This window comes from Sus scrofa, chromosome 15 (genome assembly GCF_000003025.6).
Source record: "Sus scrofa isolate TJ Tabasco breed Duroc chromosome 15, Sscrofa11.1, whole genome shotgun sequence".
NCBI lineage: Eukaryota > Metazoa > Chordata > Mammalia > Artiodactyla > Suidae > Sus > Sus scrofa.
Genome location: NC_010457.5, coordinates 11,312,530 through 11,337,970, shown reverse-complemented (window position 1 = coordinate 11,337,970; position 25,441 = coordinate 11,312,530). Strand labels below are relative to the sequence as shown.

Sequence of the window (25,441 nt, the reverse complement as noted above, 5' to 3'; positions counted from 1 at the left end):
TGAATTAACTAAATTTATCAACCACTATATAAATTTGTTTTATGAATAGTTAAATCTGTTGAGGGTAAAAACGGATTCACAGAATACTATTATTACTTTGTTCTTTTTAAACTCTAATGAATAGACTGGATAACTCAGCAACAGTAAGCCAAATTTTTTACTTGATATAATAAAGAAACCAATTTTATACAAGATTTGTAGGAGTTCCTATCATGGCTCAGTGGTTAATGAACCAGACTAGTAACCATGAGGATGTGGGTTCAATCCCTGGCCTTTCTCAGTGGGTTAAGGAACCAGTGTTCCTGTGAGCTGTGCTGTAGGTCGCAGACATGGATCAGATCCCGGACTTTTGTGACTGTGGCTGTGGCTGGCAGCTATAGCTCTGATTCAACACCTAGCCTGGGAACCTCCATATGCCTCCAGGGCAGCCCTAAAAAGACAAAAGACAAAAAAAAAAAAAAAAAAAAAAAAGAAAAAAAGATTTCTATATATATATGAGAAAACACTGTACTGAATTCATTATTTTAATGGCAACTTTTAAAAGTTTCTGTTAATAGTAAATTGACACCTTAATTACGAATGCATTCTTTGTTATACAAATTTCATTCCTTATAGGTGCTGAAACTAACTAGGATGGAAATTGTGCATTAAGAAAATTTAAACAATTTAGATGATACATTTTGAAAAATATATTCTCTGGTATTATTGTGTAGAATACATTCAGATTGTTATTTGCAGATGGTGAAGTTCCAGTCTGGGGGGAAAATACTGTAAGTAATCTTACATACATTCAAGGTGCAGAAATAGCCTTGAGAACTTATGTGATTTCCTCAAGTCACATGGCTAGTTAATGACAAAACTGTAATTAGGTGCAGGCTCTCTGACCCTGAAAGTTGAAATGATGGTATGGAAATCTGTTTTTCCCTGAGCCAGGCAGTCTTGAGTTCAAATCACGTTTACAAATTCAATAGCTTGACCAAGACATTGACCTTAGCTTTCTGGTCCACTGTTTCCTCATCTATTAAATGGGAATAATAATAATAATAATAATCAGAATAATAATAATAATAATACCAATTCCATGTAATTTATTAGACAGAGTATTAGAAGTCCTAGCCACAGCAATCAGACAAACAAAAGAAATAAAAGGCAGCCAAATAGGAAAAGAAGAGGTAAAAGTCTCATTGTATGCAGACGACATGATACTATACATAGAAAACCCCAAGGGATTCAACCCAAAAACTACATGAACTGACCAACAAATTCAGCAAAGTAACAGGATATAAGATTAACATTCAGAAATCAGTCTCATTTCTGTATACTAACAATGAAATGTTAGAAAAGGAATACAAAAATACAATATACTTTAAACCTGCACCCCAAAAAATCAAATACCTGGGTATACACCTGATCAAAGAGGTGAAAGACTTATATGCTGAGAACTATAATACATTAATCAAGGAAATTAAAGAGAATTCAAAGAAATGGAAAGATATTCTATGCCCCTGGGTTGGAAAAATTAATATTGTAAAAATGACCACACTACCCAAAGCAGTCTACAGATTCAAAGCAATCCCTATCAAATGAACCACGACATTTTTCACAGAACTAGAACAAACAATCCAAAAATGTATATGGAACCACAGAAGACCCAGAATTGCCAAAGCAATTCTGAGGAACAAAAACCAAGCATACTCTCCAAGACTTCAGGCAATATTACAAAGCCACAGTCATCAAGGCAGTGTGGTACTGGTACCAAAACAGACAGACAGACCAATGGAACAGAATAGAGAACCTAGAAATAAACCCAGACACCTATGGTCAATTAATCTTTGACAAAGGAGGCAAGAACATAAAATGGGAGAAAGAAAGTCTATTCAGCAAGTATTGCTGGGAAACTTGGAGAGCTGCATGAAAATCAGTGAAACTAGAACATACCTTCACACCATGCACAACAATAAACTCAAAATGGCTGAAAGACTTAAATAGAAGACAAGACACCATCCAATTCCTGGATGAGAACATAGGCAAAGCATTCTCTGACATCAACCTCACGAATATTTTCTCAGGTCAGTCTCCCAAAGCAACAGAAATAAAAGCAAAAATAAACCAATGGGACCTAATCACACTGACAAGCTTTTGCACAGCAAAAGAAACCATAAAAACAACTAAAAGACAACTTACAGAATGGGAGAAAATAGTTTCAAATGATGCAACTGACAAGGGCTTAATCTCTAAATTGTACAAACAATCTATACAACTCAACAGCAAAAAAGCCAACAACCCAATGGAAAAATTGGCAAAAGACCTGAATAGACATTTCTCCAAGGAAGATATATAGTTGGCCAACAAGCACTCGAAACAATGCTCAACATCCCTGATTATTAGAAAAATGCAAATCAAAACTCCCATGAGATACCACCTCACACCAGTCAGAATGCCCATCATTAAGAAGTCCACAAATAACAAATGCTGGAGAGGGTGTGGAGAAAAGGGAACCCTCCTGCACTGTTGGTAGGAATGTAAACTGGTACAACCACTATGGAGAACATTAGGTTGGTACCTTAGAAAATGATACATAGAACTACCATATGACCCAGCAATCCCACTCTTGGGCATATATCTGGACAAAACTTTCCTTAAAGGACACATGCACCTGCATGTTCATTGCAGTGCTATTCACAATAGTCAAGACATGGATCTACCCAAATGTCCATTGACAGATGATTGGATTAGGAAGATGTGGTGTATATATTCACATTGGAATACTACTCAGCCATAAAAAAGAACAAAATAATGCCATTTGCAGCAACATGGATGGAACTAGAGTCTCTCATACTGAGTGATGTAAGTTAGAAAAAGACAAATACCATATGATATCACTTATATCTGGAATCTAATATAGGACGCAAATGAAACTTTCCACAGAAAGGAAAATCATGGACTTGGAGAATAGATTTGTGGTTGCCAAGGGGGAGGGGGAGGGAGTAGGGTGGATTGGGAGCTTGGGGTTAATAGATGCATACTGTTGCCTTCAGGATGGATTAGCAATGGGATCCCACTGTGTAGCACTGGGAACTCTGTCTAGTCACTTATGATGGAACATGTAATGTGAGAAAAAAGAATGTATACATGTATGGGTAATTGAGTCACCAGGTTGTACAGGAGAAAAAAAATAATAAAAGGTTAAAAATATTTTCTCTAAGGATTATAAGGTGACTGACACATTTTAGTGCCTCAGCAAAATTTAATTATCTCATTCTCTCTTCCTGTTGTCCCAGTATCTAATTTTCTCTCATTTCTGATAATGGCCAGAAATGGATCTTACAAGTCAATTTAAGACTATATGATAAATATACATACCTGATAAATATACATACCAGAATATAGTCAGAGTATATGAGGGTACAATAAGAATAAATTCAAGAAAACTCAAGTATCATTATCTTACAAATCTCTGTTGTTAGTTTTTGGTTACCTTTCATTATCCTCAATAGCCAAATCCTCATTGTACTTTAGCTCAAATCTTTTTTAAAGACCTTCCTCCAGTACTAGCCCCTCCACTAAGCTCCAAGATCCAATGACAAAAGAAAAGGAAAACAATGGACCTCAAAAAAAGGCAAATGTCTTATTAGGTTCCTTCATAGTTCAGTGTATTTTCTCTAAGAATGATTTTCAGTGGAAATCCTTCACAAAATCCATCAAAGAAAAATGAATTCTCAAAGTTTATCAATTACATCAGTTATAGTCAATATTTGAGTCAGTTTACAATGTTCTAGACTTAAAATGGTTTTATACAGATCCCTCTCTTTGGACACTACCAAATGGGCTTTTGTTCATTTGAAAAAAAAAAAAATATATATATATATATATGTAAATAATTAAGACAGATTATGGAAAATATGTATCCAAATTCAGGTAGAAATACAAAACCTAATCTAAATATATTAGATGAAAACATAATATACTTCCTCATATTTCTAAGTTAGGATGAATGCTCTATTGACTCAGTGTCAGAAAAAATATTTGCTTTTAGGAAAAGATAAAATTTTACTTACAGAGACCCATGTCAGATATAATATAAATCATTTTGAGAATGTTATCTAACTTGTTTGAATTATTTTATGATAGATATTATATATTGTATATGATAGGTATTATATATTAAATATGTGATAGATATTTTTCATTTTACATAATGGTTCACACCATTAATATTATTACAGGGGCAATAAACCATGAGGTCAAATTATTTACCTTTTTTTTTTTTGGTCTTTTTGCCTTTTCTAGGGCTGCACCCACGGACTATGGAGACTCCCAGGCCAGGAATCCAGTCAGAGCTATAGCCACTGGCCCACACCACAGCCACAGCAATGCCAGATCCAAGCTGCATCTGTGACCTACACCACAGCTCATGGCAACGCCAGATCCTTAACCCACTGAGTGAGGCCAGGGATTGAACCCACAACCTCATGGTTCCTAGTCAGATTCATCAACCACTGAGCCACGACGAGAAATCCTATTTACCGATCTTTACATTCAGTCATACTACTAGTTTGATATCTATGTATTCAGTTATCTGAGTTTTCTGAAAGCTTCTCATTATTTTAGGTTCTGTGACTTTAATTAGATGATTTTAAAAAGCATTTATGAAGCATACGTATGATACAGAACAATGGCAGAATATTTAAAGTCTTGAAAATATCTTACATCTTAACAGAGTACATTTAACAGAATATTAGGAGCAGTGAGGGTTTTTTTTTAATATACTGTATAAACTAAAAAGCATTATAATAAAAATGAGTTTTAAAAGAAGCCCTAAAAGTGTTATAGGCAGGCAATACAGAAATGGTAGATTGGTTGCATTATTTTAGCTTTTAAGAAGGAGAAATATGATATGCTTATACACACAAATAGGAAAACACAATTCTATAACATTGGACCTAAAATATTGGGCTGACATCCCCAAGATTATATTTGGAGGCCTGTGAAAAAAGTAAAGCCCTCTTAATCCCTTATCTTCAGCCTTAAATTCTTTATATACTCCAGATACATTAACATTGTTTTCCCTTTCTCTGCCAGTGTTTTAAGAATGTTTGCTTTAGAGAAAATCCCCTCAGAGACAGATCTGAACTGAGGTTTCTGATAGGAAATCTGTCACTGTGAAACTGCTAAAATGCAGCACTCATCTAGGAAGGCATTAACTGAACAATTTTACCTTTCCCTGGCTTACATATGGCTAGAGTCAAAGTATTAATTTTTACTCTAAACTAAAAGCATCTAAATAAGAAGATGTGCCATTTTAAAATTAAATTGCATATACCATTAAGAAATAGTTTTGGGAGTTCCCGTCGTGGCGCAGTGGTTAACGAATCCAACTAGGAACGATGAGGTTGCGGGTTCGGTCCCTGCCCTTGCTTAGTGGGTTAACAATCTGTGGTGTAGGTTGCAGATGCGGCTCGGATCCCGCGTTGCTGTGGCTCTGGTGTAGGCCTGTGGCTACAGCTCCGATTTGACCCCTAGCCTGGGAACCTCCATATGCCACGGGAGCGGCCCAAGAAATAGCAAAAAGACAAAAAAAAAAAAATCATCTCCACCTCAGTAGGAGATCTTGGTACATAATGAAGTTAATTCTTTTCAGAAACTTTGCAAAGCTGTTGTCTCTTTATTGATCAAAAATGAATCCTATATCTAATGCAATTTAAAATCTGGTTAGTCTTTTTTTTAATCCTTTAGAAAGTTATCTCTATATGGAGAAGGAATGGATTCTCACCAAAGAGCAAAAGCAGGGGTGCTTCCATTTTTCACTTAATACAGTTTCTCTGCTTTCCTTCTTAAAGTCTGGACTGGGCCTTGCTCGGAAGCTGAGATCTGCCTATGCCCACATTTCCCCATATTCTGGCCCCTACCCCCTTGCAACTCTCTTCTCTTTCACACATTCTCTTTTAGTCTTTAAGGGATTGAGGCAGCAGCATCACTGAGAAGATAAATTACTATAGTGGGCCTTGGGCCAGTTATAACAGTTGCAAATTCTGGTTTGGATGGTAGCCTTTCTCCACAGACACTGATACTGATTCACTGGCCCTGAACAGCCCATTGGCTCCAATATGACATATTTCACAGGGCTGATTTTGTCTCCTTTTGTATAGAGAACCACCAGTCTTATAGACAAATCTCCAGATTTTGAAATAAATCATCTCATCGGACCTTATCTATAGACCAAATGCATATAAAATATAGACATGCTTAACAATTCAAAGGTATTTTACATCACTACTACTCAGAGAGGTATTTCTGGGCACTAAATATAGCCCAAAAGACAATATAGGATGACCATCCTTAAAAATAAAGTGAAAGAAGAAAATATCCACGTTAGTGGTGATGTAGCTTTACCTGCAAGCTTTATAAATTAGCCTGAATACAGAATCATGATTGGCATATTCCTAGAAAAGTTATCACCCTGGAAAATCTATTATAAGTGCTATAGTCAGCTCATCTATACTTTCTAAATATTTCTAAAAATCCCTTTAAAAACTATCTGCTTATCTACCTAAATTCCAACAAAAATATAAGAATTGAAAATACCTGCTCTCCAAGCACCTATACCTGAAAAATAAAATGTGCATTTCTTGTAGACCAAAAAACTGGCAAGATACTATCAAGTTCTATTAGAATAAAGCAACACTATGTTAAGAATTTTGTCCCTGTTTTAGAATTTATTTAATGTCTCTATGTTATTCCAAAATCATTCCCTGTGACAACTTCTCCATATATGTGATAGTATTAGTTAGGCCTAGAAGGTGATAAAGACCTGGAGAAATAAAATCTGATTAAAAGAATAGATTATGACTTAATGGCTAGGACATTTGGATAGAAATATCAAAAGAGGGCAAATAAAGCAAAACACTGAAAGTTTATCAAAGAAGTTGTCCTTCATATAAAGAAAAAAATGCCAGATTTTTTGATTAGAGTAATAGGCACCAGATTACCCTCTATCTCAAACCACCAAATGCAGATATATGTATTTATACATACATGAAACAATAGTTATAAAGACATTAAACATCAGAGAACAAAGCAGAGTGATTTCTGAGAGATAAGAAACAAATGAGGTAAGCCCTAACAATATTGGGTCTTATTGTCTTGGGAGAATTTCCAGGCTACACGATGAGAAAGGGAAACAGGGAAAATCCAGTGCTCCATGAGTTGACAAGACTGAAGTGAGAGTTCAAGGAGACCCCACAGTTCTCAGGACAGTGATGGAGAAGAGAACTTCACAGAATGTGAACCTCAGAGATGTGCAGAGAATTGCATCTTATAAGAACTTGCAAAATTGAGTACCATAAAAACAAACAATCCAATAGAAACAGGAAAATTATTTTAATACAACATTCACTAAGGAAAATACACAAACCACAAATAAACATTTGAAATAATATCTAATATCATTAGTAATTAATGAAATGCAAATTAAAACTGCAATGAGATAACACTATGTATCTATTGGAATGACTAAAAGTTAATAGTATCAAGTATTGACAAGGATGTGGAGAAACTGGAATTCTACAATACTGCCAGTGGGAATGTAAAACAGTACAGCCACATTGGAAAAGAGTTTGATATTTTCTTTTTTTGTTTTTTTTCTTTTTTTTCTCTTTTTTTGTCTTTTTAGGGCTGCACCTGAGGCATATGGAGGTTCCCAGGCTGGGGGTCTAATTGGAGCTGCAGCTGTCAGCCTATGCCACAGCCACAGCAAGATCCAAGCTGTGTCTGTGACCTACACCACAGCTCACAGCAATGTCAGATCCTTAACCTACTGAGTGAGGCCAGTGATTGAAACTGCATCCTCATGGATACTAGTCAGGTTTGTTGACCACTGAGCCACAACGGGAACTCCTGATATTTTCTTAAAACATTAAGTAGACACGTATCATTGACTTAGTCTTCTATCTCTAGAGAAAAGAAATCATGTGTTCATACAAAGACTGACATATAAATGTTCATAGTAGCTTGATTTGCAATAGTCTAAAACTTGAATCAGGGGATTGAGAGGTACAAATTATTAGACATAAAATAAGCTCTAAGAATATATTATACAACTCAAGGAATATATAGCAAATATTTTATAATAAGTTTAAATAAAAGATAACCTTTAAAATTGTGAATCACTATATAGTACACCTATAACATATAATACTATAGATCAACTCTGTTTCAATGAAAAAAAATCCATTGAATCTATTTAAATTGATAGAATAGTGTGGTATATTCATACAATAGAATTCTCCACAGAAATATAAAGGAGTGAACATTCAATACAACCATCAACATGCAGAATCTCAACATAATTAACCTGAGTGAAATAAGCCATACAAAATTAGTATATACTATGACTAGTTCTATCTAAACGAACACAAATCTACAGTGAATGAGAGCAGATAAGTGGATGTGGAGGCAGGGGTGCAGGAAGTGGTATGAAGGAGAGGTATTGCAAAGGGAAACAAATTTCTAGGAGTGATAAATATGCTCATTATCTTGACTGTGGTGATGATTTAAAAACCTGTCTAACCTGTTAAAACATCAAATTGTACATTTTAAATACATGCAGTTTATTGTATACCAATTATACTTCAATAAAGCTGTTAAATAAACAGGACTCACAGAGAGGTGCAGTTATATTCATAATTTTGATTCTAAGATTTCCTGGACACCGTATAATACATTCGCCAAGATTTATACAAGGCATATGCTCTTTAACGTTTATTATTACACTGAGCACTATTCTCTTCAGTCCCGAACTCTTTGTTTATTAACTCTATGTTTTATTTTTTTCTCTCTTCTGACAAGAAATACAATATTTCACAAAACCATTTTATTGTGTGATAAAATTTACAGTATTTATTTGTCTTTCATTTGTTTCCTTCTGTCTCCATTACAGAATATGTAACTGTTTTAGCCTGTATCAACACGAAGTATTTAGCAACAGTGCTAATAAAAGGGACAGAAAAAAATATTTTTGAGGACCTGTTACGTACTTACATATCTACCAGATACTTTCATTTCTTTTAACCCTCTCATCAGCTTTCTAAGGACAAATACATTTTATCTTTTACAAATGAGGAAATAGCAGAGACCTGAAGAAATCTACAACTTAACAAATGTCGAAATCAAGACTAGAGCTCTGTTCCTAGTAATGCCAGCGCCTGGGGGCTCTTTTCATGAATTTGCCCTACTGTTCTCCTGTGGCACAATTTTTTCCTGTGGAAAGGGAGGCACATCTCATTGTACAATCTGACAAAGCATGTCAGTGATTCTATATATTGAAACCTCCTTACAATTTTAGTCAATTTTGTATACTAATCAAGCCCAAACTATTGAATTGATCAGGAGGAAAAGCAGTTCTAACACAAATATGACATAAAACACACATAAACTCAAAGAAAACTAGAATCTCAAAGTTACAATTTGGAGAAGAAAGGTATTATAATTGGCTGAATCAAATAAAGTCTGTATTTAAAATTTTCCTTCCTTCATCATCCCTCAAATACTTATCTGTGCCAGATTATGTATAGGTACTGGATATATTGTGGATAGAAGATATATGGATCCAATTTTCTTGGAATGTATAATTTCGCACAGGAGACAGTAGATGTTGTTAAAATCTTTAAAAATGCAACAACATAGAAGCAGTTCACAAATAGATGACAATGAAAATCTGATAGGATGTATGTGAAATCTCTAAAATTGACAATTCATAGAAGTTCATCATAGATCAACAGTGTGAATGCTGTGGTTGTATTTGCCTTTAATCAAACACTATGTTAAAATATAAAAGTGAGCATAACAGCGATGGAGAACAAGAGAGACTCTGCACATTTAAATAAAAATACTGCATTCTGTTTCACAGATCATAACAAAGCATAGGACTTGGGACAGTTTCAGGAGAGATACACAGCTTATTAACAGAGTAGAAAATAGAACCCATGTAGAGAGATTAAAGAAAATGAAATTATTTGTCCTGGAGAAGTATGTAAAAAATTTAATTTGAGAGTCCTTAAACAAGGGACTGTAACACAAAGAATAGTGTTAGGTTATTCAATATTTCCACTGGAAATATTTTAAAAGGGAAAAAAAAACAGGCTTCATTTGTAGTATAAGAATTTTATCTAGACAAAAAGAAGTATTTTTGTTTGTTTGTTTGTTTAGATTAGGGCTGGTAGATGTGGCCCTATTAAAGTAGGTTAAGACTGGATGACCTATAATGGTCCTTTTCCTTTGAAGATTCTGTGAGCATCATAACAATATATGTAATCTAGATGAAACTGAGTGGACTTGACATTTTCAGCTCCATCCTTTACTGTGGTTTAGAAATGCATTCTGTGTTAATTCAGCAACATGGTTAGTGAACAGTTTGCATCTGTCAGTAAGATGCTGAAAATTACTAAGTCATGGCATTGAGCCAAAAATACGAAACTGGATGAATAATTTTGTACTATAAAGAAGTAGTAAATTCCAGCTGTGAAAACTAAATAGCATGAAAAAAGCTCTGGAATTGAAGATTGGAACTGCCAACTCCCCTTACCCCACACCCAATACTTCTTGAGTAATAGTCATATCTTTAGTCAATAGAATCATATGTAATTATTTCTGTCTTAACTGTTCCAACTTAGAGATTTTAGCGTGTTCCTTTCTTGCATTTGTTTTAATACTTCAAATACAGCATTTAGTGCCAAAATTTAACTGTATCCTCCAAAAAAGAATCTGGATAATTCATGCCCAGTGGTTAATTATCAAATTTTATAAAACAGGAAAAATAAAAAACTGCTTTATTATATTAAAGCTTTCCAAAAAAATGGAACAAAGCACAGTATCAAGAACCTTCACTTCTGCATAATAAAAATTTTTTACTGTATACTAAGAGTAATGTTAGCATAGCAAATACTCTCTTCTCAATAGTCACTTATAATATCATCTATTTAATAGTAGTTTATTCATCCAAAATTTAACGGTAATTCTAAAATTCATTTTATTTATTAATTGATCCTCTGTATTATTTATACTTCATTTATGTTAGGAGAACTTCCAAATGATAATATAATGAAGATACAATTAAAAACACTGTTACTGTTCCTTAAATGACTAGCATAATGTATAGAGTTAAACTCTGAGGAATATTTCCATTTCCTGAAAATAGTCTTCAAACGTACTTACATAAAATGCATATATTTATATATATTCACCGGAAAGCTTCCAGAAGGAGAAAATGCATGATCTAAAAAATAAAACTATATTATACATGTTCATTCATTCAGATAATCAAGAGGAGGATAGCATTATCAAATACATGCCCTACATGACAAGCTGTAGATCATGTACCAGACAGTTCAAACAGTGTATGAGCAGGGAGTTAGATAGCATATGAGACTGATTGGTAAGAAAGTTATCCCTTGTTCAATTCTCTCTCATTTTTTTCTAGTTGCTTCATTACGAAAAGTTTAGTAATGGAAAGGTAGGGCCTCTCTCCACACTTGCTAATCTCCCTTTTTAACAAAGAGAGAGCTAGATTTTGGTAGACTCTCTCTAGTGTAAAAATAGTATTTAATGACATTGTTTGCTTTAACTGTACTTAATCTGATTATTACCTTTATAGCAAGCACTATATTTCCTTTTGGGGTCATGTCCAGTGGCCTGTCTTTGCAGAGGTAGGGTTTTAATTACTGACTGTGTTTAGAATTTCCACTGCAAAATGGGATAATAAAAAGCAGTTTGATTTTGGTTCATAACTGATTTCAAACTATCTGTAGACTAGGCATCCCTTTATTGCCACACTACTCCTACTTACTATTAGTAACAATAAGTTAATTTTTAAAAACTATTTAAGTATGTATTTTTCTTGATGACATTTATCCATTCCTATTCATCTGGTGTCATTTGTATCTGATGCTTAATCCCTGCCTATTGCAAATTTAAGCCAGGTCAAGAAAGCTCTATTGAAAACTGGTTAAGTGTATGGGGCTGGAGAAATGGCCTGTGGATTTAAATTCTGCTTATTCATTTTCTACCCGGGTAACCCTGGGAAAACTACTGATAGTCTCTGAGCCTTATATTCTTACCTATAAAATAGGAATAATGATAATTAACCTTTCTCACATAACATCCTCTCTCATAGAACTATGTGGATGTTATATTATTTTTTTTTAATTTTTAGAGGATCAAATATACTTGGCCAAGGATGAGGGGAGCTGTATAACAAGGATGAAGTCTTTCAAACAAAAATAACCAAAAAATGTTAAATTTGTGACACATGTCTTTTTAAAAAAATATTAGCTACATCAACACAGTTCTTATTAAAACAAATATAGTTTCCCTACAAACTCAACTATAAGCCTCACTGGCAAAAAAGTTATTTTACTCTTGCTTTTACTACAGATAAATCTAGAGTCTGGAAAATTTGACAGGCATCTGACTTATTGTACGGGCTGCTTTTCAGTTTTGTGCAATACAATTTAAATCTTACAGTTTCCTCTTATTATTAAGAGGGAAAAATAAAATAACATCACCAAATAACTACACATTCTTTAGGAAGAGAGACAATCAGTGCATAAAATATCCTGAAGATAAAGTTATAAAAAGACTATATGTGTTCCACTTAGATTATTTAATGATTCACATGTAGTTCATTCATTTATTTACATAAAAGCTAGAAGACAATTTCCTGGCCTCATTCCTATAGACAGCTTCTTCTTCAAGGCCTCTATTGAGACAAAAGTTTTGGTTTTGGAGAGACACCAAGTTTCTAGGACAAACATTTGGTATCAAGTGTTGTATAACACAGTCAACAAAACTCAGGAGTTGACTGATTCCATGACATTAAAAGTGGGAGGTGGCTAGAAAGATAAGCATGAGGCACCATTCCTGGCTCCTGACAAGACCTGGAGATTTGTGGAATCATGTGTCTTCATGAAGATCTCAGTCAAGAGGTTTCATGCATCAGCAGAAACTGAAGATCAGGTCACAGCTCACCAATAATGGAGTCATGGAAACAAACAAGCCAAGCCTTACACTCAAGCAATGAGTGGTGATACCAGCACTCCACAGCACACGTTAGTTTCTACAGATCAGACCAATCAGGTAGCAGAGACCAAAAGGTATCTCAGAGAATATGCAGATTAAAGGCTCTTTCTCCTCCCCACCTGCTAATGTAAACATATATAATCCCACCCCTCCAAATAATTCAAATAATTGAGATACCCTGATGTCACAGGTTAAAAAATTTAAAATCTGTCTCCCAGCAGCCTCCCTCAACAATAACCCCTGCTCAACAAAAGCCATAGCCACTTAGCAAGGTAGAGACACTTGAGGATATTCAGATCATTTGTTACTAATCAGATATAGTTCATATATTTGTAACCTATGTTTAAATTCAGGAAACACTAATTAAAAATAGTAACAGATGTCTCAACTAAATATATGTAAGTATGCACCTCTTTCCAAGATATAGAATTTAGCACCTCATTCTTTCCTGAATATATGACCAAAAATCTTTTCCTGATTATCTTGAAATCATGGCGTTAATATTTATTAAATACTATTCTAAGTGAAAATTAATAAAATTTTTGAAATAACTATATTCACAAATAACTAAATTCAAATAATATGAATTACTTTACTATAGTTAATCTTCAGTATCAGAGCTCCCCTCTTCAGGCTCATTCCATGCTCTCTATCCTAAGTATAATACTTAGCCTAATATTAACTGTAGGGTTAACAGATTCCTACCTCTAGATGTTGTCACATCTGCTTTTAACAAATTTTCATGCAAGGTAACATCTAGAGCACCTGAGCAGAGAACTGAGACTTCATGGTTTCTCTAGCACAAATTGAATGAACTATTTTGTACTTTATTTGCTAACAGACATGCAGTAATTGAAACTGTAGAAATAAACCTTAAGTATGGAAATATGTTATTCACATTAATACAATGGACTACTACAAAATCTTAAGCCTCAAACTAATATAAAAATATAATACTATTTATGTAAACTTTTAAAATACTAGAAACTATTAGGTATATGTTAAAAATTGCATACTAATACAGTATATTTAAAAAAAATACATGTGAATGATACATAACCACTTCAGGGGACGAAGGGAAGGGGCAAGAATAGAGGTGGGATATAGTTGTTATTGTATGGATTTGGATGTTTTAAGAGATATCTTAGGCCAAATGTTAGAATCTATTAAAAATGTTACACGGTAATTACTATGTAACTTTCTGCATGAGTCTGTTTGAAATATTTTATAATTTAATATGTACTTGCTTGAACTTAAAAAAGTACTGTTTTCTTACATTCTCATGGTTTGAGCACTAGATTTAAATTTCCTTATCAGGAGTTCCTGTCGTGGTGCAGCAGAAATGAATCTGACCAGGAACCATGAGGTTGTGGGTTCCATTCCTGGCCTCACTCAGTGGGTTAAGGATCTGACGTTGCTGTGAGCTGTGGTGTAAGTCACAGACGTGGCTCGGATCTGGCATTACTCTGGCTGTGGCATAGGCTAGCAGCTGTAGCTCCAATTAGACCCTAACTTGGGAACTTCCATATGCCATGGGTGCAGCCCTAAAAAAGCAAAAAAAAAAAAAAAAAAAAAATTCTCATCATACATTTAAGAGAAAATACAAGCAAACACTGATGTCTTCTGTCTTTTGGTTTGAGTATGTTCAGTGTCATGCTTGATATCCAGGCTGTGGGAAATACAAAGCTATGGTAGGAAGCCGAAGTTCCTCTCACAAGCCCCAGCTAGTGTGATTATGGAGAATGCATGAAGTAAAAATAATTAGCTAAGCAGCAGTTTGGTTACAAATCAAGACTGCTCAGAAACAGCAAATGACTATGAACTGATGTGAAAGAAAGACTCCTTTTGTTAACACAGAACTCCAGGTGAGGTACAGGATGCAGGAGAAGAAAGCAGGACACCAGATCATAGGGAGGATCAGTGTGGCAGAACAGCTGATTCCAGAGAGTGGAGCTGTGAGTGCAGAATTGACCAGGAAAGCCCAGGCAGAACACTGACGAAAAGAATGTTTCATAGGGATCTAGGCTACCAAGAATCTAAACTATAAACCTGGGAGAAAGAACATATGGAGAGACATATTCTGATACCATCTTAAAAGAGTCAAATTTTAGACAAGTTTAAATTCTGATTACAAAGCAGAAGTATGAATCTAGTACAGATCTGTCAAATTCCTAAATCCACATTTCATTCCTAAAATAGAAAACAGGAGGCAGAAGCAAACTTACAACTGAGATTCTGAATGAAAATCCCAGAGCTGCCACAATTGGAGTATTCTACTTGCGGTCAGGCATTCAAAAGTGGTATTGGCCCAATACTATATTAACATATACAGATGGCATATATAAAATAGATAACTAATATGAACCTACTGTAGAGCACAGGAACTCTACTCACTATTTTGTAATACACTATAAGAAAAAGAATCTGGAAAAGAATATGTGTGCGTGTGTGCATGTGTGCGTGTGTGTATACACATATGTGTATATATATATTACTTTGCTATATATCTGAAAATAACACATTATAAGAATTTATACGCCAATAAAATTTAAAAATTACTGAAACAGCTTTCCAAGAGTAACAACATTCATCTAGTAAAAATGAGTATATGTACATTTTTATATACATATTTTATTTTTACAGCCACACCTGCAACATATGGAAGTTCTCAAGCTAGGGATCGAATCAGAGCTGCAGCTATAGGCCTACACCACAGCCACAACAGCGCCAGATCTGAGCTGCATCTGCAACCTACACTGCAGCTCTTGGCAATGTTGGATCCTTTACCCACTGAGTGAGTCAGGGATAGAACCCACATCTTTATGGAGACAATGTCGAGTTCTTGACCCACTGAACCACAAAAGAAACTCCCTCCATTTTTAAAAGCTTGTTTTTCTTTGGGCATAGGTAAGAAAAGAATAAAAAATTTCAGGCAAAAGAAGTAATTTTATGATAACTATTACCAACACATAAAATAATGCTACAACGACAATCCTCCCTTGGTAACCACAGGTGTTAGTTCCAGAATCCTAGTGGATACCATGATCCACGAATTCTCAAGTCCTTTACGTAAAGTGGCTGAATTCAGTTGGCCCTTCACATCTGCTGATGTGGAACCTGCAGATAAAACTGTGCCACTTTATCTTGCTGTGAATGTAAGGTAGCATAGATTTACATAAATCCTTACTCAGAAATAGAATTAAAAGGTGTTTTAAAAACACTTTTGAGTTTAGATCCAAATGTACCAAGTTAGCTTTAATGGACTCAAATTTAACCGTCTCAAAAACTAGGTATAGTATGATGGGAAATTATGTAGCTAATTTTTAAATTCAAAAATCTCACCATGACTAGATTATTACAAAGAATCCTAAACTATATTTAGTCTTCATTTGTTCAAAGTGGTTTCAAAGCCTCCTTATGCTAATCTAGAAATAATTAACATATAATTTTTATACATAGTGAATACTCAAATTTGCAAGTATTCATAAGATCTCAAAAGTTACACTGGGCTCAATTCAATAAACACATGGTATTCTGATAAATATAAAAATTACATTAAAAAATATTTACACATCCTGTTTATTTATCTCCCCACATTACATGTGTATTTTGTTTGTATTAAGTTGCTGTGCTCTGTTCTGTTAGGCTTTCCCATAATGTCTCTGTCTCTCTCTCCCTTGTGTACCTGCTTTTACATTAATTTTACTTACATAATTAAAAGCAAAACAAAGCAAATTGTTTAATTTAGGTCAAGGCAAAACAAACTACAACGCTGGAGCTTTAGAACTGACAGAAGTCAATTAGATATAAAACTATAGATTAGTATAAATATTGGTGTTGAGAAATAAGATGTAAGGGCTAGATGAACTCTTAAGCTTAAAAGAGAATCTCCCCTTAAACTGAGGACTGAGCTAAGAAAGTACAGAAAGCAATAAAAAAAATGGAGGGATAGGGAACTTGGGGTTAACAGATGCAAACTATTGCTCTTGGAATGGATTTACAGTGAGATCCTACTGTGTAGCATTGAGAACTATCTAGATACTTACATTGCAACACAACAATGGGAGGAAAAAGTATGTATACATGTATGTGTAACTTGGTCCCCATACTGTACAGTGGGAAAATAAATAAATAAAAAAATTTAAAAAAATAAATTAAAAAAGTAAAATAAAATAAATGGGTTGCAAATGGAGGTCTTGCAACAAAGAATACGCCTGTCATCAATATTATTTCACACGTCTATGCGATATCTTGCTAGGTCACTTGACATGAGAAATGGTGAAACACATTCCCTTTTCTAGGCAGGCCCATTCTCATCCACAAAGAAACATGTAACTCGGATTCAAACAATATGGCCTTAGCATGATAGGGTTAATCTTTAAGGAATGTTTCTTTCCCACTCATTAAAACATTAAAAGAGGAACCATCCTGCAAAGGTATTACTAGAATAATATATTAAAAAATACATGGAATGTTTATATTTATTGAAGAGAAAAGAATAGGGAAGGAGGAAGTCTTTTAGCATTTTCAAAAATTAGGTTTGATAAATACCATGCTAAAATATAATGTAGAAGTTTCTTTAAATTACATATGCCCACAATAAAATTTTACAGTGGGCTAAAGACAAATCAGATGGTCATATTCCTTCATCTTTCCCCTTTTTTCTATATGTATGTATGTGTTTGTATACTGGTTTGGAACCCACAGCAATAACTGTGGCTTTGTTTCAGAAAACATTTAAATATTTTTTCTTTATAGAGAAATGATAAGGTAGATTTATGCTATGTTCACAGAGAAGATGCTTTGATGTCAAGTAACCCTAGATTCAAATCCTCCCCCATGCCCAATTTCACCACTTGCTAGCTATGGGATTTGGGGCAACTTACTCCTTTGGCCTCACTTTTTTCATCCATAACATAGAGATAATAAAGAGATTAAGTGAAATAATCACTGTAAGGCCTTTAACATATTTCCTTCGCCATATGGTAAACACCAAATAAATATTTTGCATTAATGTTATTATGATGATTGATAAATATGAACTTGAACAATATAATGCATCAAATTTATTAAATCACGCAAAGTGAAGAGGAAGAAGAAGAACAAAATACAAAAAAACCTTTCAGCCAATAAGTTATCTAGATAACTAATATAAGTCATTATTTCAGGTTGCTTTGGTTAAAAAAAAAAAAAAAGGCAAAAGACAACAGGGCAAAAAACCAGTAATATAAACTAGTCTGCAAACATCATTGGTAACTGTTAGGGACAAATTGGTGATAAACGTAGTTTGAGGTCTACATAATTGATTATGAAGACGGTTTCCACAAAGTGGTAAATGGTGTTTTTACAATACTATAAAGTGATAAGCCATACTAATTGCTGTCCTGAAGACACAGTCATATGGTGACAGGATTAGAAAATAAAAGCCACTTAAAGACACATTACTGCCAGTGATTATGAATATATCTCATGAGTGTTGTTCAATATAAAAGGATATCAAAGAATCTAAAGGTTTTTCATTACTTTGATTTTTCCCAGAAGCGTTGAGTAGTATGCAATCTAGTAAATGCATTTAACACAATTTTGTCTATGTTCTCCATTTCTGCCATGTTAATTAAATAATGAAAACTGTAAATAAAATAGTTGATTTTAGGTGAAAATATTAATGTTTCAGAAGTAAATGCTAACAAGTAATTTCTATCATTTATTAAAACAGAATAGATACTTTTATTATAATTTCCTATTTTTCTCACCATGTTTAAGAATGAACAACAATCATTGCATAAATGAAAAATCCAAAAATAAAGTCTAGAACAATATGACAATAGTGTTTCATTGTTTTTATCCATTAAATGCTTATACCATGCCCATACTTGAACATAAGAAAACAGTCTATCCTTCCTTTTAAATCTGTCTTTTTAGAAATAGTTTTGACTAATACTGAACAATACTTACCTTTCTGCCTTATTCCTCCATGCTTTTTATGAAACAGCTAACCTGAGGTTGTTGACTCTATGAACATGGAGACAAAACTTTCTCATGTAAGACTTTAGTTGTATCAGAATTGTGTTCATATTCATCTCACTATGGCCATCTAAGATGATGATACACATATAATGGGTAAGGTCCATGGTCATAAAACACTCACCACAGTTGGCCTCGTCTGATGCGTCTGCACAATCTGGATCCTCATCACAAACCCACAGCTTCGAAATGCAATGTTTGGTGGTTTTACATTGGAAATAGTCTGGAGAACAGCTGTTTTCAGCTTAAGAAGAAAAACATCTATTGAAATGTAGCTTTGGACAAGAACAGACATTTTACTTAAGCAATCAGACAAACAAATGTTTGTCAGTCAAATGAAAATACATCATCTTTTAATTAATAAGTTTCTGAAAGTGAGGAGTTTTTTAACTTTTAATTATCTATAATGAATTCTTATTATCAATTCACCATAAATAAAACATAGTTCTATAATGATGCATTTGATAAAACTCAGAATTTTCAAAACAACCCTATCGTGATTAGATATCTTGAAACTAATTTAAAAATAAAGAATTCAAGGTCTTTCAGAATAATTTTTTTCCAGATAAATAAATTTAAGGATTTATATATATGCATTTGTATGGAGAGAAAATGACTAAAACTGGAAGATATTAGTGAATGAGGAAATAAAAAGCATGAAATTTATCAAAACTTTTAGCTGTGTTGAGATTGAGGGAAGAGGGGAACATCTGACTCAAACTATAAACTGCTTCACAAATCCTAGCAGTTTAATGGATCAGCTTCTAGAATGGCTAACCATAAAGAACTGGTACTGACTTTATTCTGAATGCACCATCTTAATCAAATTGCTGGATGACTGCACATTATTTACTGATAAAAGTTTTAGAGGAATAATAAAACTTTAGAAAGACAGGAATGTTGATAGTAATTCTGTTGAAACCTTAAACGTGACAGGTGCTCCATCGTTCAGTTTCTCTGTGGGTGTGTGTGTGTCTCCCTACCTAAGTGCATGTGTGCACAAGATGTACACTCCTTTGCTTCCATTTAATGTATATTTATTTTTGATGAGAGATTGAAATAAGAGATCGACCGAAGGAAAAATATTTTACTATTGCTTTATAAAATAGCTTGTTAAGATACATTAGAAGGAGTATTATTTACCTTTTTTAATAAGTAATTTTGTTAGGCTGTTTTGCTCATATTTTTACTTCTTATCATTCAATATGTTATTACTGGGAAAAACTCTAATTAAAATGGAGTTGATTTCAAGTAACTAATTAACTCAACAGAAGAAAATTACCTGTAGCTATTTAGTATGGTAAATTTTTTTTTCTTTTTAAAAGTGCCATAATCACCTGTAATTTTGTTTTTACTGCTTCTCTTAAAGATAATGTAGATGAATATATGTTTTTTTCATGTTTGTCATAGTTTCAAGGTAGCTTTTTAAGTAAAGATCTCCCATATTTTAATTTTCTATTTTTATATTATTTCTTAAATAATCCATCCCAATAAGAAACCTCCTTAAATTATCTGCCTGTCACTGCAGTTATAATTTCTATACTGTATAAATGTATGGTAAACAATAATAGCTTTTAGACCAATTTCAGTTGGGAGTCAGATGTGAGACAGAACTGTTAGAGATGACTTACGACAGTCCTTTTCATCTTCCTCATCCCCACAGTCATCTTGCCCATTGCATCTGAGATTTACTGGGATACATTTCTGGTTCCTGGTACACTTGAATTGACCTGAGAGGCAGACATGTGTATCTAAAATATAGAGAGAACAAAAAAATGTATGCTAAAGTCTGTCTCTGAATTTAAATCAGTGAAGACATAATTAGTTAAGGATTAGATTTATGTCCCTTAGTTAAGAATGTAATCACCTACCACAGTTGAGTTCATCAGAATTGTCCCCGCAGTCATTTTCTCCATCACAGATGAAAGCGGGCAGAGCACAGAGCCCAGTTCCACACTGAAATCGGCCTGGCTGACACTTAAATTCCGCTAGAGGAGGAAATGTACAAGTATCATGGAATGACAATCTTAGCTCATGACTTCTTAAATAGAGCTTTTCTGACACTCAACGTATTTATTATATTACTACATTAAACATATCCTAGTACACAATGTGAATGTCCCACATCCAGAAAGCTATTAGATTCAGATATGCAGTTAAACTACAAGCAGCTCAGCCCATTTTGCATTTGATAAACCAATGGTAAGAAGAAAGATATTAACAACATTAAGTATATCATATATATTTACATATATATGTTTAAGACATAAATGTCTCTTCATCTCAACGACATGGTATTGAGAGCACAATGAAGTAACAGAGCACAATTTATTGTAATTTTTAAAAATTTATTCTAGTATCACTTAAAAAATGATTTCTATTTGATAACTTCGCTTTGTTTGTTTGTTAAGAGAGGAATATCTTCCCTCAATATATACATTCCTTAGCATTACTTTAAGCAAATGCTTTCTATAACTGTCATATTTTATATCAGAATTGTTGATGTATATTCCCATAATCCTCTTAATCCATAAGGACAATATCTAATAAACAAAGTTTTTATATACCATACATACGTTATTATAATAAATGACTCCTAGATTATAAGGCAGTTTTTGCTGTATTCTTTGGGTTTATGTAAATAATAATAATAATAAAGTAGGCTCTACTAAATATCTACTTTGTGTCAGCACTGGGCTAGGCCCTTTCACATATAGTTACTAACTGAATCTCATTATAACCTTTTCACCCGGGCATCACTATGGCCATTTTATAAATGAGGAAAGTAATTCTCATGGGTAATAATTCACCCAAAATATTCGTTTCAAATGCCAGAGGTGAAGTTAAATCCATATCTGACTCTGAAGTCTTCTCACAAACTATGCTGTTTACAATAAAACACTTATCTTTTGACAAATGATCCTAATGTATGTTACTAATCACTGACTTTGAGATTAATAATATGATGTTTATTAGTTCAAATAAGTCAATCAAACATTAACAAATTATATTTCAAACTTTCTTTGGAAAATAAATTATGCTTTTATAATTAAAATACTAATTAAATGTTCCTTAACATTAAAAAAACTCTTGTACATGACTTCCATAGAAGTGAGTTCTAACATGTTGAAAATCATTTACTTTCAATTTATAATATTTATTAATTAATCACACTAAATGTTTAAACTGGGTGATACTTAATTTTCTCATGCTCTGAATGTATATTTCTTCTATTTCCTGTTGCTTCATACATGATTTCCTTCAATAATTATTTGCCCATAATTGCTATTGTATTTTTCTATACTGTATAAATTTACTGTGCACAATATTAAATTTTACACCAATTTCATTTCAGAGTCAGAAGGAAGATAAAACAGGACATTTTGGGGTGACTTATGACAGTCCCTTTCATCTTCCTCATCTCCATGGTCATCTTGTCCACTGCAAGTGAGTTTATCCACAACTCTCCCATAAGAAGGGCTATAATGACTTAAGGAGTTTCAATGCCTGTTAAATAATGAGAAAGCCTATGTGACTTTTAATGTATCTAGAATGAACCTTTGTGTATTAAAATATTATAGGAAATGTTAATTACAAACTTATGATGTCAGGGAATTATTTGATACATCACTTTTAACCTACATTTGTGTAAATAACATTATTGTAGCTAGGATCAAGCTTTTCTGATTTTTCAGGTGAAATTATAGGAACTGTCATTGACTTTTAATACTGAAAATTTTGATGATGCACCTACTCAAAAATGAATTTTAAACACTCCACAGACTTATTATGCACATCATTTTCTATCTCACCATGACTCTCAAAATAAAGTGTCATGCCTACAAATGTTCAATGCTGTTAACCCATCAACTCTAAGTAATAGATCATTTCCTAAAAGAGCACAGAAATAATGTCACCAATAAAAATGTGTAGTAGTGGTATTTAACCAGGATAAGGATCATACAGAGACTCTCAGATACCAGATGTTTGTTTGTTTCCTCTCAAAAGATGTTACAGTCATATTTGTTCACCAAATATTCTAAAAGTGGGTAAATATAAAAAAATCATCACATTAAATCTTAGCTAATTTTTCATATCAGTTTGGTTATAGCCAGAAATTTCAGTCAAGATTAAAATTAGAATTCAGAAGCTGTAAATATTTTAGAAAGGAGAGCAAAGTCACAAAGCATTGACTTTGTCTATTGGTCATTATGATGATAATTCCTCAAAAAACACTTTAGTAAATCTGGACAGGAAAGACCATCTAATTATGAGAATGAAATTAACATATATTCTTGTTTATTTCTATCAATTAAAAAATAAGTTGTATTTATTTTAATATATTACAGGAAAGTTTATTGTGGGGAAATTAAAATTTTTAATTTTAAGTTACCTAAATATCAAGTGACCAACATAGTGTCTTGTTCCTTAATATTCTTTTTAATTCAATAACTTAAAAAAGAATAATTCAGGCATAGTAGAATACAGATACTACTCTTCATATACTGTCCATCACAGTGAAAACAAAACCTATACTAAAAAAATCAAAGGGCAATGGACCTTTCAGAAATGGAAAAATAATATTAGAAGAGCAATGACTTTTATAACTTTTTCCCTCTTATTGAATATATTATTTGCTGCTTTCAAACATATAAGTGAAATATGTAGAAATTTCAAATGTTTGAGACTCTTGACTGTGACCAGAGAAATGGTCACAAGTACATCTATCTATAGGCCCTAAATTTGAAATAGTTTTGTAATTATGTGGTAGAGAGTTCTATAGCAGAAAGTAGCTAGTTTCACTGAGATAGGGCAATGTCTTTCTTTAGTGCAACCTAAGGATCTTGAACTCAATTGTCAAGACCAAATGATGGCAACCATTCACTGGGATGCTGAGAGAATTATCATGATTGACTATAAGCACCTTCAACTTGACAGGACAGTATTGGAGTGACCCATGGAGTGAACTACAAAAGGCTAATACGGAAAAGTCTGCTGATTGTTCATTATAACCTAGGTTACCAAAGATAGCTAAAAAAATTTGACCTAACCATGCCAATGACAGTGAAATTTCAAGATGTAATTGGTAGTTACTTGAAGGCAGCCACTAAGAGCATACTAAATTACCTAACTGCAAACTAATGAGTTATATTGGAAAGATCTTACTTTTAATACTGACAGAAAAGCTGAAGAATTGTATCCCTTTAAGGCAATATTTCAGTCATTGAGCAGCATTCTGAAAACCTGCCCATTTTTATTCCAATTTAGTGACGTATTAGGTCAAAATCATGCTGATTTTTACTATACTCACCACTACATCAAGAATTTAGTCATTGTACAAGTTGAAAAAATTGAGAAAGAGAAAGCTAACACAAATTGCTGACAGTGTCATTGCAAATATAATACTGATCAGAGACATATGCAAGACATTGCAACAATTTTTGCTGTATTTTTAAACTACTGACATATAAAATCTTTCTATTTCAATTTTGGAAACTATCAGAAGACAAAACCTAAGATCTAGCTTCCTTTTTCCAGGTCTAGGACTTAAGAAGGTCTAAATTCTAACTTCCTCCATCAACCATGTACTCACGACAGTCATCTGGTTCGTCCGATCCATCACCACAGTCATCCACGGTGTCACATTTCCACCAGAATGGAATACATTTATCAGTTTTGCAACGAAACTTTGAGAAAAAGAAAAAATAATAAAAATAAAATTGAAGAACCCTACTCCTATATAATGGATTAATGGATATTTAAAAACTCAGCAGGGCAGAGCAGCCTAGCCTACCCTCTTGATGTTAATGTGAACTGTGGTACTATTAGAGCATTCCTAAATAGTGAATAAATTCATGACAAGCAGCAAATGACCTATAGAAAAGCACATTGTTCAGGAAAATCATGGAGAAACTCATGATTGTGGCTGCCTTCTCACCACAACTGTTTAGCAGCTGCCACAGAGACCATGTGGCCTGCAAAGCCCAACATAGTTATTACTTGGGCCTCTACAGAAAAGTTTTCTAAATGCTGAATAGGGGTAAAAATCAGGAGGAATGTCAGGAAGAGGTATTAAATTGAATTAATTTAGTTAATTTGACTTAATTTAACAAATTTAATTAATTTAAATTATTATTCCCGCTAACTTCACTATTGGCTAACTACACACAAGGATCAAGAAAATTCAGTCAATTTATTACTTATGATCTCAGACCACAAAGTTTTCATTTTTCCAGCAAAATTCAGTTCCAGGCATACCTTCATAAGTTAGAAGAAACTAAAGAAAATCACACTTTTGATACAGAGAGCCCTTGCATCTGAAATAATTGCCATTAAAAAAAAA

The 25,441-nt window shown here is 33.4% G+C and overlaps 1 protein-coding gene across 1 annotated transcript in view; it reads right to left on the bottom strand.

Moving 5' to 3' along the window:
• The window catches only part of LRP1B (LDL receptor related protein 1B), a 1,887,165-nt gene that overhangs the window by 161,999 nt on the left and 1,699,725 nt on the right, over positions 1 to 25,441 (bottom strand). Inside the window, 4 exon segments of the mRNA XM_021076285.1 lie at positions 19,223 to 19,342; positions 20,730 to 20,849; positions 20,970 to 21,086; positions 24,692 to 24,785. Of these exon segments, the coding sequence (XP_020931944.1) occupies positions 19,223 to 19,342; positions 20,730 to 20,849; positions 20,970 to 21,086; positions 24,692 to 24,785 (451 nt within the window).